A 16,819-nucleotide genomic window follows, 5' to 3' on the forward strand; every position below is an offset into this window, starting at 1 on the left:
CATTCCTCTAATTATTTTTAGTCTAAAACAGTAGAGAGAAAGAACAGACTGCTAAGTTATATGAAAACTGTTCACATACACTGACACACACCCACAAATATATAGTGTTAATGCAATTGCAGGATTGCCAAAAAAGCTAATGGTACAACAACACAACAAGCAAGAATGAAGTACCATGATAAAGACAGCCTTCTTTTCATAGAAGTAAGTGGAAAGGATGAACCCAGGTGTGCTTCTGCTCAGCCGTTAATGTCATTAAAAATATAAATAATCCTAATGAATGCACAGAGTAAGCATAGAAAAAAACATTGAACAATACTGAGGTTAAAGGTCAAGTCTCATGAGGAACTATAAGACAGGCTGAAGCTAGGTTGGGAGTATCTGCATGTGGCCTGCTGTAGAAATTGCGCAAATTATACCAAAGGTCAGAAAGATCACAGGGCAGATTGTGTCTAGTCAGGGCACAGGTAGCCAGGGTATGTATGGTAAATAAGATACTGTAATAGTCTCTGGAGATTTGAAGGGGAGGACAATTAGTAAAAGATTCTGGTACATGGTCAGGTAATAATGAGGGAAAATATGCATTCTCCAAGACCAACATGGCAGTATATGGATAAATTGCAAAGGAAACACTATCAGTAATGTAAGCCAGATGCAGTCCCATCAACATGATTTGCAATCAAAACACAGCCAATCAATGAGAAGATGACAGGACCCCTATGATACTGTTACTGGCCCCATTCCAAAACAAAGACAAGTCTTAAAGTCCTAGCATGGCTAAAACGATAAATTCTAAGCTCTCGGCTCACAGGCTCAGTGTGAATATAAGACATTAGAATATAAATTGTTCCACAAGAAGGCAGCACAATGGCAAAGTGCTTATGTATTGAGGATTTGACACTTGTAAGAGCATTTACTTTCACAGTAAGGGGTTGTCAACGGATGGTTGAAAGGAATATGTAAGACATAAGGAGAATTTTTAAACAGTGAGACGCTACAGTGGAAGGAATCTATTCATAGCGCCCTGTTCAATGTGTTCTGGTATAGCACTAATTTTAACATATACAGTCGTGGCCAAAAGTTTTGAGAATTACAAAAATATTGGAAATTGGAAAAGTTGCTGCTTAAGTTTTTATAATAGCAATGCAAATTCAGCAATGCAATGCTATTCACTCCAGAATGTTATGAAGAGTGATCAGATGAATTGCATAGTCCTTCTTTGCCATGAAAATTAACTTAACCCCCCCAAAAAACCTTTCCACGGCATTTCATTGCTGTCATTAAAGGACCTGCTGAGATCATTTGAGTAATCGTCTTGTTAACTCAGGTGAGAATGTTGACGAGCACAATGCTGGAGATCATTATGTCAGGCTGATTGGGTTAGAATGGCAGACATTCTAACCCAATGTTAAAAAGGAGGGTGATGCTTGAAATCATTGTTCTTCCATTGTTAACCATGGTGACCTGCAAAGAAACGCGTGCAGCCATCATTGCGTTGCATAAAAATGGCTTCACAGGCAAGGACATTGTGGCTACTAAGATTGCACCTAAATCAACAATTTATAGGATCTTCAAGAACTTCAAGGAAAGAGGTTCAATTCTTGTAAAGAAGGCTTCAGGGCGTCCAAGAAAGTCCAGCAAGCGCCAGGATCGTCTCCTACAGAGGATTCAGCTGCGGGATCGGAGTGCCACCAGTGCAGAGGTTGCTCAGGAATGGCAGCAGGCAGGTGTGAGCGCATCTGCACGCACAGTGAGGCGAAGACTTTTGGAAGATGGCCTGGTGTCACGAAGGGCAGCAAAGAAGCCACTTCTCTCCAAAAAAAACATCAGGGACAGATTGATCTTCTGCAGAAAGTATAATGAATGGACTGCTGAGGACTGGGGCAAAGTCATATTCTCCAATGAAGCCCCTTTCCGATATTTTGGGGCATCTGGAAAAAGGCTTGTCCGGAGAAGAAAAGGTGAGCGCTACCATCACTCCTGTGTCATGCCAACAGTAAAGCATCCTGACACCATTCATGTGTGGGGTTGCTTCTCATCCAAGGGAGTGGGCTCACTCACAATTCTGCCCAAAAACACATAAAGAATGGTACCAAAACACCCTCCAACAGCAACTTCTTCCAACAATCCAACAACAGTTTGGTGAAGAACAATGCATTTTCCAGCACGATGGAGCGCCGTGCCATAAGGCAAAAGTGATAACTAAGTGGCTCGGGGACCAGAATGTTGAAATTTTGGGTCCATGGCCTGGAAACTCCCCAGATCTTAATCCCATTGAGAACTTCTGGTCAATCCTCAAGAGGCGGGTGGACAAACAAAAACCCACTAATTCTGAAAACTCCAAGAAGTGATTATGAAAGAATGGGTTACTATCAGTCAGGATTTGGCCCAGAAGTTGATTGAGAGCATGCCCAGTCGAATTGCAGAGGTCCTGAAAAAGAAGGGCCAACACTGCAAAACTGACTCTTTGCATAAATGTCATGTAATTGTCGATAAAAGCCTTTGAAACGTATAAAGTGCTTGTAATTATATTTCAGTACATCACAGAAACAACTGAAACAAAGATCTAAAAGCAGTTTAGCAAACTTTTTGAAAACTAATATTTATGTAATTCTCAAAACTTTTGGCCACGACTGTTCATCTAAGGCTCATTGGAAATACCTGCCTATGGCAACATTTCTGCAAAATGATGTCCAGTAAGTGGCTCTTAATGCGCTTTTAGAGTTATCCGAAACAGGTGAACGTGAATGTGGCAACACTGTGGCAAGCCATACATATGGAGCTGGTTCTGTAAGCAAGCATCATGTATTAGTTTATAAATCATTTTTTGATGTTATAATATAAGAATTACCATGCTAAAATAATCTGTCAATGTAATCAGAATGTATAGTTACCGTTCTGGAAATTGGAGTGCATTTAGGTAATTTTCCATTAAGCCTAATGCCTTTAAATTAGGCACATGACCTTTAATTTCCACTTAGAGTGAAACAACAGATTTGTGTCTGTTAAAAGCATTTGGTTTGTTTAAACGTATGGATGCACCATCATGATTTTTCATTGCTGATTCCGATACCGATTTTTTTACAAGCAAACTGGCCAATTCCGATACCGATTTCCCGTTTTTTTTTTCTTTCTTTAAAGCAACAAACAAGAAAAAAAAAAAGTATGCATAAACAAGATGTTTATTTGGTATTTAATAGGCCAAACTGGCTTTTGGCTACTGAAAACAATAACTGTAAACATTTGAAATTAATGGCAGAAACTTCACAGTAAGTAGCCTACATTCAATACAAACGTAGACGGTACAGACATCAGCATTTAGCTTTTGTTTTTTTGTTTTTTTTTTAAAGGCAAAAAACTGCAGCGTTCTACAATCCAGTTTTTAAATTTGGTTTAAAAAAAAAAGATCTTTACCAGTGAGACTAAATAAAAGTATCCTATATAAATAAATTATTCCAAAATGTTAAAATCAAATAATGTTGGTGCGAATAAAACCAAGATAAAAAGTGTTTCATTCGTCTAATTAAGAAAAAAAAATAGGGTAATGATTCACATCTATATTTCTTTACTTGAGCCAATGAAAAATAACTCAAGTTAAAAAAAAATTTAGATAGATTTTATTGGATGAATGAAACACTTTTTTTTCAGTGTGCTACAGCAGGTGATTTTTAAATCAAATTAAGTCGATGTAATTCTAAGGTAAAATAAAAATAATCATCCTATACAGAACTGACATTTACTTCTGGCTTTTCAAACATGTATACAAGTTCTACTTACAAAAGCATTTCAGTTTTGTCACAGTTTAGTCCGTTTTGTTTCTCATCTTCAACAAGCGAGAAGTTGAGCTGAAGATCCCTTCACTGTCTCCGCTTGTGCAGGGCGCGGACAGGTATGCTCGCGCAGCTTCAGTGAGCGCAGGGAAGGGGCTCTTATATGTTCGCTTACTGCTATCTGTGCCTGACATGTAGCTCTGCACTTCCAGTGCTGAACGGCTGCCCGTGTCGTGCGCACAGATTTCGAAATACTTCCACACAAATGACATGATAGCGAATGATTACAGTGTAGTATGTGCATGCATCCACATTTCCGGAAAAATCGGCCAAAAAAAAACGGTTACAATTTATGGCCGGTTAACCGGTGCATCCCTATTTAGAAGCTCAGAGTGTACAAAAACAGGTGAGGCATGAAAATAAAACAGATTGTATGAATCTCAATCTATAAGAGGATTAACTAAACAACTCTACCTGTTCTCTCAGAACTTACGAAATGACATTTGTTCTTATTCCACCAGCTTTCCACATCATGCATGCTCATTTGTAAAAAAAAAAATTGATTAGGGATGTAAATTTGTTTATTATACATAATATCCTGCTTTCACCTATCCTATCTTCATCTCTTTCACCAACAGAAGAACACATGACATGAACTGCAAACATCTCTGATCACTAGCTGCACAATTTAATTTACCAACAGAATTTTCAAAATAAAACAGATTCAAAGATTTTCTGATGGGCAAGATCACATGATTAGCAAAGAGACAGTCTTTAAATAAGAGTAGATGTTTCAGAATTTCAGGAATTATTCCTCTGCTCCTCAATACTGCTTTAAGTGTACATTAAGAGGATTTTAGTGTGTGGTGAAAAAATAACTTTAGGTTAGGTTGTAGTGCGCTGTTAAAATGCATTCATAGTAGAGATTCTCTGGGATTTTACTAACACGGATTGCCTCTGAGTCTGACTGCAACAGCCAGATAAGTCTATAATGCAATATAAATCTAGCGGCTAATTGGTTTATATGTGTGCATGAATACGAGGCATCGTACCAATCTTTAATATTATACCAATTTACATCCATTGCTCATTGAAAAAAAAAAAATAATAATAATAATGATCCCGTTGGGTATATTCAGTACTAATGAATGTATTATTGATTATAAATTGGGGGATTATTTAATATTTCATAAACCATAGTCATAGGTTTAAAAAAAATAGAGGGAATGTCACTAATTTGTAAATCTTTTTTATACAAGCTATTAGATGAGCTAGTTTAACCTAGGCAGCCTTGCCTGCTGTAGAAGAGCAGGCAATTCTGTGTAAGTTAGACCCTTATGCATCACTGCTCACTTACTCTCTCCGTCTCTCTCTTTAAGTGCTGTCACCACTTTAAAAACACATTATTTTCTCGTCAGCAGACAGACAGACACAATTTATATTTCGCCATCTACCTCCAGCTGAGCCATTACGAAGGGCAGTGAGTGGGCAAGGCAGGAACTACAGTTAATGCTACATATTAAATCTTTTAAAACCTGAGTTATGAAATAGTCCAGACGAGCCCTTTGTTCTTATCTCCTGCTAGTTTCCTGAAGTATTTTATTAGATGCTTTAATTCCTCTAATGAAGAGTTAAACACAAAATTGATGGGTGAAGATTCATCTCTGGGGCGTGTGTCTACAGTTTTCAATTATCCTGTTACATCCATTGACCCACACCAGTTAAGATGTATTCAAATTTGTTTACATACATGCACATTTTATGCATGCATGTGTGTGTGAAAGGAAAAATTCAGTAAGTTCCATGCTTGGGGAAATCAGGCAAAGCAGTGCCAAAAGTGTTAAAGCACAACTCAGATTCAGTTACACCAGTATTTTAACCAATTAACGCCCACTGACTCATCACAATAGCGTAAAATTTGATATAGGTTAGCGATCAGAGTATGTGACTTACAAAGCAAATTACGCATGTGACTTAAATTAAAATGCTTCTCCAGACAGGGGCAGGGGTAGAATGTTTCTGCTAATCATAGAGTGAACCACTGAATATAAGATTAGAGATGATGGATAAACAAATTGCCAGTGGGACAATATAAAAGCCTCACTAATGTGTTCACTGTTGCAGAAATGTCCTCAGATAACACAGTGTCTTATTAACATAAAACTCCAATTAATGAAGGAATATGTCCAAAACAGTTGCATATCACTGATCTTTTTCTTTCTTTAAATACAAATAATATCAAAGATGTATGCAGGCTGTTGATGTGACAGGAGTTTTGTGTGTTTATTGTGTAATACTTAAATTAAAAATCTTGTGTTTTAAGCATGGCAGCTGGTTTGAGCTGGTTTAAGCTGGTCCTTAGTTGGTCATGAGCTGATTATAAGCTTGTCCTGAGTAAGAGTTAGTTGCTTAGGACCAGCTCAGGACCAACTTAAACCAGCGCATGAGTGTAATGTTTAATTTTGTAATGTTTAATTGTAATGTTATGTTAAAGGACACTAGGGCAGGCAAAGACTAGGTTAGGAAATTAGTAAAGCAGCAAGGAAAAAGTTAAGTTTAACTTTGGGGTTTGCTTAGAACAAATAAAAAAAAATAGCTGTTCTACCGACATGGACAGGAGTTATTAAAAAACATTATAAGGACCAGCTTAAACCAGCTGTCATGTTTCAAAACTTACCTGTCATGGCCTGGGATTGAAAGAGGACTCAGATGCAGAGGAGCTGTGTGAAAATAGATGCTTTATTCTCTCCACAAAAACAAAATAACATAAACAATAATTAAATACTGCTCAGGTAAGAGGAGATTCCAGAGCTGCCAGATCTCTTTGCTACAAGTCCTGATGCACAGGTGAACAGAGGGTAAGAAAATTATGCTTGCACTCATCCACAGAAAACTAGCAAAGACAAAACAATCTACTCACGATGAAGAACAGAAAAGCAGAGACATATATGGGAGTTGGGGAATAAGCAACAGGTGGAGGAGAGTCAGCTCATGATCTGTGCACTCCCGCTGCAAGATTAGTACTGATTGCCCAGACCGCAAGCTGCCAAAAATGACAGGACAACACAGACAGCAAGAGGAACCGAGAAGGCACCCTGAACTGTGACAGTACCCCCAACATCAGGGAAGCCTCCTGGAAGACTCATCATGATGCTGATTAAACTGATCAATGAGAAAACGATCCAGAATGTTGCAAGCCATAATCTCTCCTCTAGACCATAACTCTCCCAGTCTACCAGGTACTGGTAACCTCTACCCCTACGCCTCACATAGATGAGCCACTGCACAGGATAGGCTGACGACCCCTCGATGAGCCTAGGAGGTGGAGTGGCAGAGATCAGGGACTGAAGTGGGGAGCAAAAGATGGGCTTGATTTTACTGGGGGAAAAAATGGAAACAAAAATTGGTGAACCCCAGAAAACGCTGGACCACTCTATGACTATCTGGGGTCGGGCAATCTGCAACTGCTTTTACCATATCGAGATCCATACAGATACATTCAAGGGAGAGAACAAAATCCAGGAATAGAACCGACCGTGTGTGAAACTCTCACTTCTCCACCTTGGTGAATAAACAATTCTCAAGCAGCCGCTGGAGTACTCGCCTGACGTGCTGGACATGATTGTGCTAGTTCTGGGAGAAGATCAGGATGTCATCGATTTAAACAAAAACACATCATTGACGAGTACTGGAGTACCGCCTGTGAGTTGAAAGCCCGAATGACATGACCAAATATGCAAAATGCCCCATAGAGGCATTCACCTCCCACCCTAATCCAAACCAAGTGATAAGCACTGCGGAGGTCCAGCTTTGTAAAGAAGTTTGCTCCCTGCAATAGCTCAAAGGCTGATGACATCGATGACAAAGGAAAATGATTCTTTACCGTGAAGAAGAAGAACCCCGCCCCAGCTGGAGAGGAAGAGAAATGGATTATGCCTGCTACCAGAGAATCGTGAATATACTTCTCCATGGTCTCCCTCTCTAGTCCGGACAGAGAGTAAAAGGCACCCCTTAGGTGGAGAAGTGCCAGGCAACAGGTCAATCACACAGTTGTACGGGCAGTGTGGAGGCAGAGATGAAGCTTCAGACTTACTGAAAAACGCTCTTAAGTCATTGTAAGCCTCCAGTACATCCGCCAGGCTCACTGACTCCTCCTGCAGCACAGAACAAAGATATGACGGAGGAAAATGCAGCACCCAAACATTGAGCTAAACAAAAATGGCTCCAAGGCAAAACAGAATTGCAAGCCCAATCAATATGGGGGTTATGTTTAACCAACCAGGTGTGACCCGAGTAAATAAGGAGAAACTGGATCTCCCCAGCATGATTACCAGACAGAGTTAGCATAACAAACTTGACATGGGTAATGTGAGAAGGGTGCCAAAAAGTGTCTTAGCTTAAATGGGTTTTGATTAATGCAGACACCTGAAACACAGCTCCACTAAACTGTAATGAGGCTTGAAACTCTGAACGACCACCACATGGCAGTCAAGTAGTAGTGACACTCACCATATGCTCTCCCCCAGTTAGCCGTGTTCTCCCTGCCTGCATCAGCTCTTCCTTTGGGCAGATGAGGCATTGAGACTGCATGTTACAAGCCGCTACTGACTACTGACTGGCAATAGTGATGTGCTCGCGGGGAATCCCACCTCTCCGGTGCCGGGAACAGAGAGCAATCCAGTCATCGATCCATGAACCCATCCAAGCTAGAGGGCATCTCAAAGGAATAGATCTCATCCTTCATGTGCTCAGCCAGGCCTGAAGGGAGTGATCCCAGAGTGCCTTAGCATTCCAGCCACAGGATGCGGCAAGCGTGCGAAACTGAATCGAATATTCGGACAAGGAGTGCTCTCCCTGCTGAAGAAGAGACAAGGCTCAAACCTCAAAACCCGAGCTGAGCGATCAAACACCTTGTGCAGCTCCTCCGAGAATGCCTCAAAGGAAGAGCAGCAGTCATCCTCGCTATCCCACATGGCCGTTCCCCACTCTCCCTTTCCCCTCCAAGAGCAAGGTGACAAATGTTACCCTTGATCACTCCGTGGGAAAAGAGTGGCTGGCCTGCAGCTGGTCGAGCTGTACTAGCTGGTTAAGTTCGAGAGAGATCTCCAAGCCACGAGTTAACCCTGCTGCCGACCCAGCAGAGGGCCCTGCTGCAAGTGGGCTCAGCACAGCTCCATTTTGACAGTTTTTTTTTTACAGGGCTGATCACACAGAAGAGCTGCTGAAGCTTGAATTGCTGAAAAACCTCATACTTACCATAATAGAAAGTTGTCAGAACACACAATGCATCGCAGCTGGCTGAGTATGTGGCTGCATAGCCGCAGACTGATTAGAGTGCTCAGGATGACACCTGTCCTCTACCGAAAGTGCCTTCAAGCACGTGAGCATTAGAACTGGATAATGGAGCAATGGAAGTAGCCTGGTGTGATTAACAACTTAGAACTTTGACAGGGACCACTGACGAAACTGGAGGGGTGAGTTAAACACTGAAGACTAAAGTTATTTACATTGAAAAGAAGATAATCACGCCTGACATCTTTAAATCTCTTATCAGAGAAAAATAGATTGTAAATATCCTGATAGGGAGAGGTTCTCCTCCCAACTTCACAAACCCTGAAGCTGTCAGATTAAGTGAGTATGTGGAGAAATGAACTTAAAAGAAGGACAGAAAAAGCTATCTCATCAAAAGAGGACAGGAATCCCAAATGAGCACCACTGTACTGATAAATTCACAGGCTTCAGATGTTATCTTGTGTGAACTTAGTTTGTATATATAAAAGATGATGAAGAATGCTGATACACCAAAACTCAACTGGATTGCAGATCATTTTTGGTTCCAAAGGGAAACTAAAGGGAAGAATGCTAATGTTACTTACAGTAGTAAGTTCAAAGATACTTAAAGTGCATTCCAATCTCCCAAGGTTCATGCTGCAATCTGCCTTGTATGACATAATATAGTAATTTAGGACGTCAAAAAGTTTTCAAGATGTTTGTTTCAAATGCATATTTTCTCTTTAAAAAAAATCCATATATGTTTGTTTGATGCAATAAACTCTGAAATAATGTTTAGCTAATATTTGGTTTGTACAGTTGTCCAAATCATTTTCTAGGTGGACAACCTTCTGATTATGTATTTATTTATTCTTGTTAAGTTTAAGCATAGAGTTCCACAAAAAGGGGTAATAGGTAAATGATCACATTCTAAAAAACATAACACTTTACAATAAGGTTGATTAGTTAACATTAGTTAACTAATTAACATGAACTAAGCATGAACAATACTTCTGAAGCATTCATCAATCTTAGTTAATGTAATTTTTAGCATTTACTAATGCATTACTGAAATCAAAAATTGTGCTTGTTAACATTAGCTCAGCTATCGAGAAGAAAATCCTTACAGTGATCAATACAATTTTTATAACCATGTACAGTATAGTGACAATACTAACCGATGACACATGGACAAAACACTCCACACATGCATGGTTCACCCTGGTTCCCTTTGGCTGTGTAACATACGTAAGGGTTTGAGTGGTTTTGCATTTAAAGCCATCTTCTCTTTTTCCCATGTTTTTCTCTCAACAAACCTGCCACCACCAATAGGCTATTTTATTTATAAATACTCTGACATGAAAAGGCTTTGAAAAAGAACTCTATGTCCCAACTGGAATTATGTGCTGTGTCTGAGGAGGTTGAGAGTAAAGATAAAGCTGCAAGAATCCACTCACAAAGGAGCCATTAAACCTCTTCTGAGCCGCTCCACTCTGTGAATAATCAACATTTTACGGAGGAAGGATGAGGCTGTCACCTTTCTGAATTACATATTATCTGTATACCAATGAAGCATTATTTCAAATGTATAAGGTACTCTGTGGTGTATTCTAAAAGAAGGGGAAAAAAAGAAGAATTCAACTGTCTGTCGGAGCTAATGCAAGCCTACGTATGACATTGGTCTTCTGTTGTATTAAGTTATTTCCATGTATCCTGACTGTAAGGGCAAGCTAAACAACAAGCTTGGTGCAGATTCAGAATTACTCACACACACACAAAACTAATGGTCAACAAATTAGACTAGAATAACAAAGATTTTCCTAAAGAACTTGTATCAAATTGAAACTAGGGGCTTGAAAACTAGTTACTTTGTAGGACTATGGTTACACTATTAGTTCTCAAAGCACGATTCATCAGGTAGATCGTGAGTCCTTCAAAAAAAATTCATAATGTGATGTTTGCCTTTCTTGGTCCAATAACCAAATTTGTCAACTGAAATACAAAGTGATAAATGATAAGGCGATAAGTGGTTCCTCGCAAAAGTTTATTCAGCGTATTGAAGCCTCTCCTCCATTGTTGCCTTTAAATAAATCTGCCTCATCTTCTTGCCAGTCTACAGTACTCCAGCTGCGTTACACTTTTTTGCTAACCGTGAAGGCTTCCCCTACAGGAAGGGTTCTGCTGCTGAGGTCCTCCGGTTCCATTAGTTTGCCTGAGTTCTGTGATTGGTAGATATTTATGTGCTGGATCATGGGTAGTGTAGTCCTTCACTAAGAATAGAACTTTTTAAAAACAAATTAAAGAAAAAAAAGGATATGAAATAATGTACACAGTGCAATAACTGACACACACTTTAAGATAAGTGTATATATATAATTAACAAATCATTGCATCTCTCTTGGTAGATCTGTCGATTAAAGTTTATAAGTTGGCCATTTCCTAATTAGTGGGTTAATTTAAACTATTTATATATATATATATATATATATATATATATATATATATATATATATATATATATATATATATATATATATATATATATATATATATATATATATATATGTATGTATGATCTTTATATTTGAAAGCTGAACTTAGTTTGCCATTGGTTTCCCACAGTGATACTATGCAGATGCATCCTAGCCCTATAGATATTTTGTTAATATGAAGATATTATGTTATATTTGAAAACATAGATATTGTATGTTAATGTTGTAGTTATACTTTACTAATATGATATTTATACAGAATATCCTTTCAGTTATTTTTGCTACTTCAACATTACATACCAGACAGATAAATCAAAGAAACATAATGAGTGATAAGAAGACCCTTTCTATATAACTGCAGACAAATTAAATGGAAAAAAAAAATAATGGGAGTAAGAAAACCTCATTCATTTAACTTACATTTGGTACATAAGTAAACTTAATTTGAAAATGTCAGTGGATACAATATCACATTTGCAGCGATGCTTTTTTGGTCATAAAAATAAATGAAATAAAAACCACTAAATGGCAATTATGTTTTATTAAGCCCTAAATTATTCTGCAATTCTCACTGGCTGACTGAAACCCAGAGAAAAACTTGTAAATGGCAAAGAAACCCATAACCAGTCAGACTGGTCACTCGTACGGCACTATCAGTTTTATTTTTTCCATTACTCAATCATTTGATATATGGAAATTTCAGTAACATGTTTAAAACATTGTGGTGTATTCAATTAATTTTTTCTAATCTTTTAATTAAAATATAAAAGCATTAGGCTCAGTCTGGTGGCTCAAACAGGGGACTCGTCAATTTGTTATGATAAAACTCCACACGTTCTGATGTTTCTGTAGTTAAATGATTTTAATACATTGTTGCAACAGAAAACAAAAATTAAAATCCTCAACCTTTTTTTTTTTACTAAACCTTATCACCATCTTTTACATTCCTGCCAAAAATATTTGGCTTCAGATGTGTCAGTTTCTAAAAAATACTTCATTGCTCACTCCTTGTTTTCCTAAAAAGGCAGTACAGGTATGCGTGATTTGTAATGAAGGAATAAAACTAAAATCTAGTTATGTTACTGTATGTGTATAAGGCTGCTGTATCAACATAGAATGAGCTATTCAGTACAAAATTCCCAGTCCTAAAATTATTAGGAAAATTCACAGCTGAACCATATTTTTCATGCTATATTACTGCAACACAATTTGACCTCACAAGTGGACTCCTTTTCTTTGAACTGTAACTAACAAATACATAAACATTAAATAATGATAAACAATACTTTGTGCAATCTTTAGGCATACTTTCTACATGACCCTACAGTGTTTATTTATAAACACAATAGAGGAAAGTGTCTTCTATAGGATAATCTGGTTTTGGAAGCTCCTGCTGAGATCTTTATGAGGCAAAACGATAGAGTTCCTAATAATGACCTCTGATGGAATACTCACATTGCAGCCTAGAACAGAAATATAGAGTAAATATGGTCAATCAAACTTCCAGTTGTGGAAAAATTGTTGCCACATACATGCAATAGCAGGATGATTAATGGTTATAATTTCTTAACGAACAGCTCCACCTTCTGTACTAAACCTACCAGTACATCTCATTGATGTGTTTAAAACACTCTTCAGGTTATAATCAATAACTGCAGTTACAATATGACTACATTATATTATATTACCTTTCAAAAGTTTGGCGTCAGTAAAAGATTTTCTTTTTAAATAAATTATTATTCAGCAACAATGCATTAAACTGATCAAAAGTGACATTAAAGACATTTATATAGTTACAAAGATTTAAAATACTGGGGGGTGGGGGGGGGGGGGGGGGGGGGGTTTGTTCAGCAAAGAATCCTGAAAAAATATACTACTGTTTCCAAAATAATAATAAGAAGCACAACAGTTTTCAACATTAATAATAAGAAATGCACCAAATCAGCATATTAAAATGATATTGATGAATTATCTTATACTGTGTTATCTATCTATGTTCCACTAGATTTTCATACCAAGGATGGTGATGGATGGGGTTAGACCTCCTTCCCTGAACAGTGTCTCACTGTCAATCTTGGCATATGGGTCGTTGGGATTGGTGTCACTTGGAGTTCCTTCTACTCTTGCCCATTTCCCCACTGTACTGTCCCACCCAACAATACTGTTCAACACACAACAGTGATCCTGAAACAGAGACCCATATATTTAATGATCAATTTCACTTTTCTTTCTGTCGTCTGAATGACATTGTTACAAATATGAAAACAGAAGCATTCAGCTCCACCTGTAACACGGCTCCATGTAAAATGATGGACTCCCTCACTCTTACGCCTCCTCCAATTGTGACTCCTTTGCCAATGGAAACATTAGGACCCAACTGAACAGAGAGAAAGAAATTGAGTACAATACAGAAACATATATTTATATACCGTATTTTCCGGACTATAAGTCACACTTTTTTTCATAGTTTGGCTGGTCCTGCGACTTATAGTCAGGTGCGACTTATTTATCAAAATTAATTTGACATGAACCAAGAGAAATGAACTAAGAGACATGAACCAAGAGAAAACATTACCGTCTCCAGCCGCGAGAGGGCGCTCTATGCTGCTCAGTTCTCCTGTAGCCTACCCCTGAGCAGCATAGAGCGCCCTCTCGCGGCTGTAGACGGTAATGTTTTTTCTTGGTTCTTGGTTCGAAATAAATGCGACTTATAGTCCAGTGTGACTTATATATGTTTTTTTCCTCATTATGACGTATTTTTGGACTGATGCGACTTATACTCAGGTGTGACTTATAGTCCGAAAAATACGGTAAGTTGTTGTCAATGTACTTACCACAGCAGAGGGATCAATGTTTGCTGTCGAGTGGACATAAACATCTCCTGAAGGTGGAAAAAAGATCATTTTCAGTGGCCTTGTAGATGCACATGGTTTTATAACACAACTATTCAGTTCTATATTTACACAGGCAAATTATGTTTTACTAAAACACACCTAATTAGAGCTAAGCTCTTAAGAGAGTGAATACTTCATGCAACATACCTATAATTTTGGGGGTTCCGTCTTGGTTTGTGGCTAGTCTCTCGGGATGTGTCTGATGATACTGCTTGAGGTACAAACGACTAGCATATATTGCTGACCTGTATTACATTATATGAGATCATGTATAAGAAACAGTGTCAGAAAGGGGAAATAAGTAAAAACTGAAAGAAAGACAGATTTACCCTGCAGACTTTATCTGACTCCAGAAATGCTGTGTTTTGTAGACAAAGAGTTTTTTCTGTCCTGCTAGGGTTGTAAAGATGTCCTGTTCTAGCCGAATCACCTCTGCCATCTGCTTGCCATTAGTGAACTCTTCCCTGTGGAAAAAAAAGAATAATTCATTTCTGTGCAAACAGGTCAGACCAGCCTATTCTTATACACGTAAATCTATCCAGGGAAGGCTGCAAAGGCTGAATTATGTCAGTGACACTCACTGAATCCTCTCTTGCTGATTCCTCTGGAAAACCTTCCCAATGTGTCCAAAAATATCTGGTGTGAACAAATAGATACCACAGTTGATAATGTCACTTACAAAAGTACTAGGTTTCTCCACAAAATGGAGCACCTGAAAGAAAATGAGCGATACTTAGCGCACTGTGAAAAAGTAAGCATCTTCTTAATGGTATTTATTAAACAGAATGTTTTTCCATCATATTGCAGTTTTATTTATAGTACCTCATTTGTCTCATGGTTTTCCACAATGCAACCGTAGTTCAGAGATTGTGTTCTATTGGCCTTCAATGAGAGAGATACAGAAACAAACCTGAAACAATTAACCACTGTTTCCACAAAATTAATAATCAGCACCACAATTTTCAATATTTTAAAATATTTAAATAGAAAAGAGTTTTTACAAATTTTTTTCAGTTTAATAGTAATAATTTGTCATAATATTAATGCTTTCACTTGTATTTTTAATTTAAAAAAAAATCACTCTTGGTGAGCATTGGAGACTAATTTAAAAAAACATTGTTTGTTTTAAATGTAAACTTTAGAACAGTACTGTATATTATATTATAGAATATTATATTATTGCAGTAAAACATTTGGATTAAATTCCCAAGACCATATTACCATCTCTCTACGGTATACCTACTGTAGTTCCAAGCAAGACTCCACAATGATTCTCGCCATGTTGACGGTGAAACCGAAGCATTTCCTTCAACGGGAACTCAGAGCATACATCAGCATTCATGAGGAAAAATGCAGCTGGACCCCCAGACAGGATCTGGTCACGAAAGTGATAGATCCCTCCACCTGTACCCAGGGCGGCAAACTCCTGCAGGTACCTTGAGATACAAAAAGGAAGAAAATGTGTTTAAGTCTACGGATTTAATTGTTTGTTTAATTACAGAGCTATCAGATCTGTAAAACAAAATATCAATATAGCAGCAATGTTATTATATAACACAATAAACAGCTTCAATTTGTCCTTATTTAAAATATCTAGTGATCTGAACTCGTTTCTACCGTATTGTGGATTTTAAACTCCTGCTGAGAAGAAGAAATGAAGTGGTTAAGTTCGTCATTGGGCTGATAAAAACCAATTAATATGATCTCTTTCATATCAGGAACCTGTATAAAACAGAATAAAGCATGGCAAACTTTCAAAACAGATATTGATTACTGTGAATAATGTTAAATTTGCTGCTTCACGTGTGCTCTAAACACAATCAACGGTCTTACTTGGGCACAGGCTTCTATGTGATGCTGCAGCATGGGAACTCCTGCCACAGGGAACAGAGGTTTGGGCACCTCGAATGACAGGGGGCGGAACCTGGTACCTGAAAGCAGGGCATATTAATGAATGAATGCGTTTTAATATCCATATTCCACCATGTTTTCTACTTTTATATTAAGACCGTTCATTTTTACAGCTAAGTTGATTTTATCATAATGGAGGCGCTCACGTAGCTACGTCCTTTGCGCCACGTCATCGTACACTGTTGTTGTGGTATCATTCATCTGGCATTCATAACATTCGTACATTAAAAAAAAAAATCACTGCCTCACCTTTTTGAGGGCCCCCAATTATGATAATCGCTTTTAACATCTTTCAGATATGAGGCAGTTAACTCTTCAGGATGACTGAAATCTGATTAATATGCTGCAGTATCACGTAAGTTACAGTTTTTTTAAGTTAATTCTTGTAAATCTGTTTATGCAAATGAATGGTTACGAAATGTGTTTACGAAATAAAGAGCTACTTCTCAGTCAATTTTTTTCTGACAACGCGAAACTGAGT

General features: G+C 38.0%; 1 protein-coding gene across 1 annotated transcript; it reads right to left on the bottom strand.

The window, feature by feature from the left end:
- Positions 1–12,176: 12,176 nt before the first annotated feature.
- Positions 12,177–16,819, bottom strand: LOC132152035 (mannose-1-phosphate guanyltransferase alpha-B-like). The gene is made up of 12 exons (XM_059560675.1): positions 16,588–16,819; positions 16,261–16,358; positions 16,058–16,149; positions 15,671–15,884; positions 15,250–15,309; positions 15,009–15,139; positions 14,757–14,891; positions 14,575–14,672; positions 14,368–14,414; positions 13,818–13,910; positions 13,549–13,717; positions 12,177–12,996 (listed from the first exon to the last, which is right to left on the bottom strand). Exons 1-12 carry the CDS (start codon positions 16,625–16,627, stop codon positions 12,896–12,898), a joined length of 1,278 nt encoding a protein of 425 aa, XP_059416658.1. The 5' UTR covers positions 16,628–16,819; the 3' UTR covers positions 12,177–12,895.

This window comes from Carassius carassius, chromosome 10 (assembly GCF_963082965.1).
Source record: "Carassius carassius chromosome 10, fCarCar2.1, whole genome shotgun sequence".
In the NCBI taxonomy this organism is placed as follows: domain Eukaryota; kingdom Metazoa; phylum Chordata; class Actinopteri; order Cypriniformes; family Cyprinidae; genus Carassius; species Carassius carassius.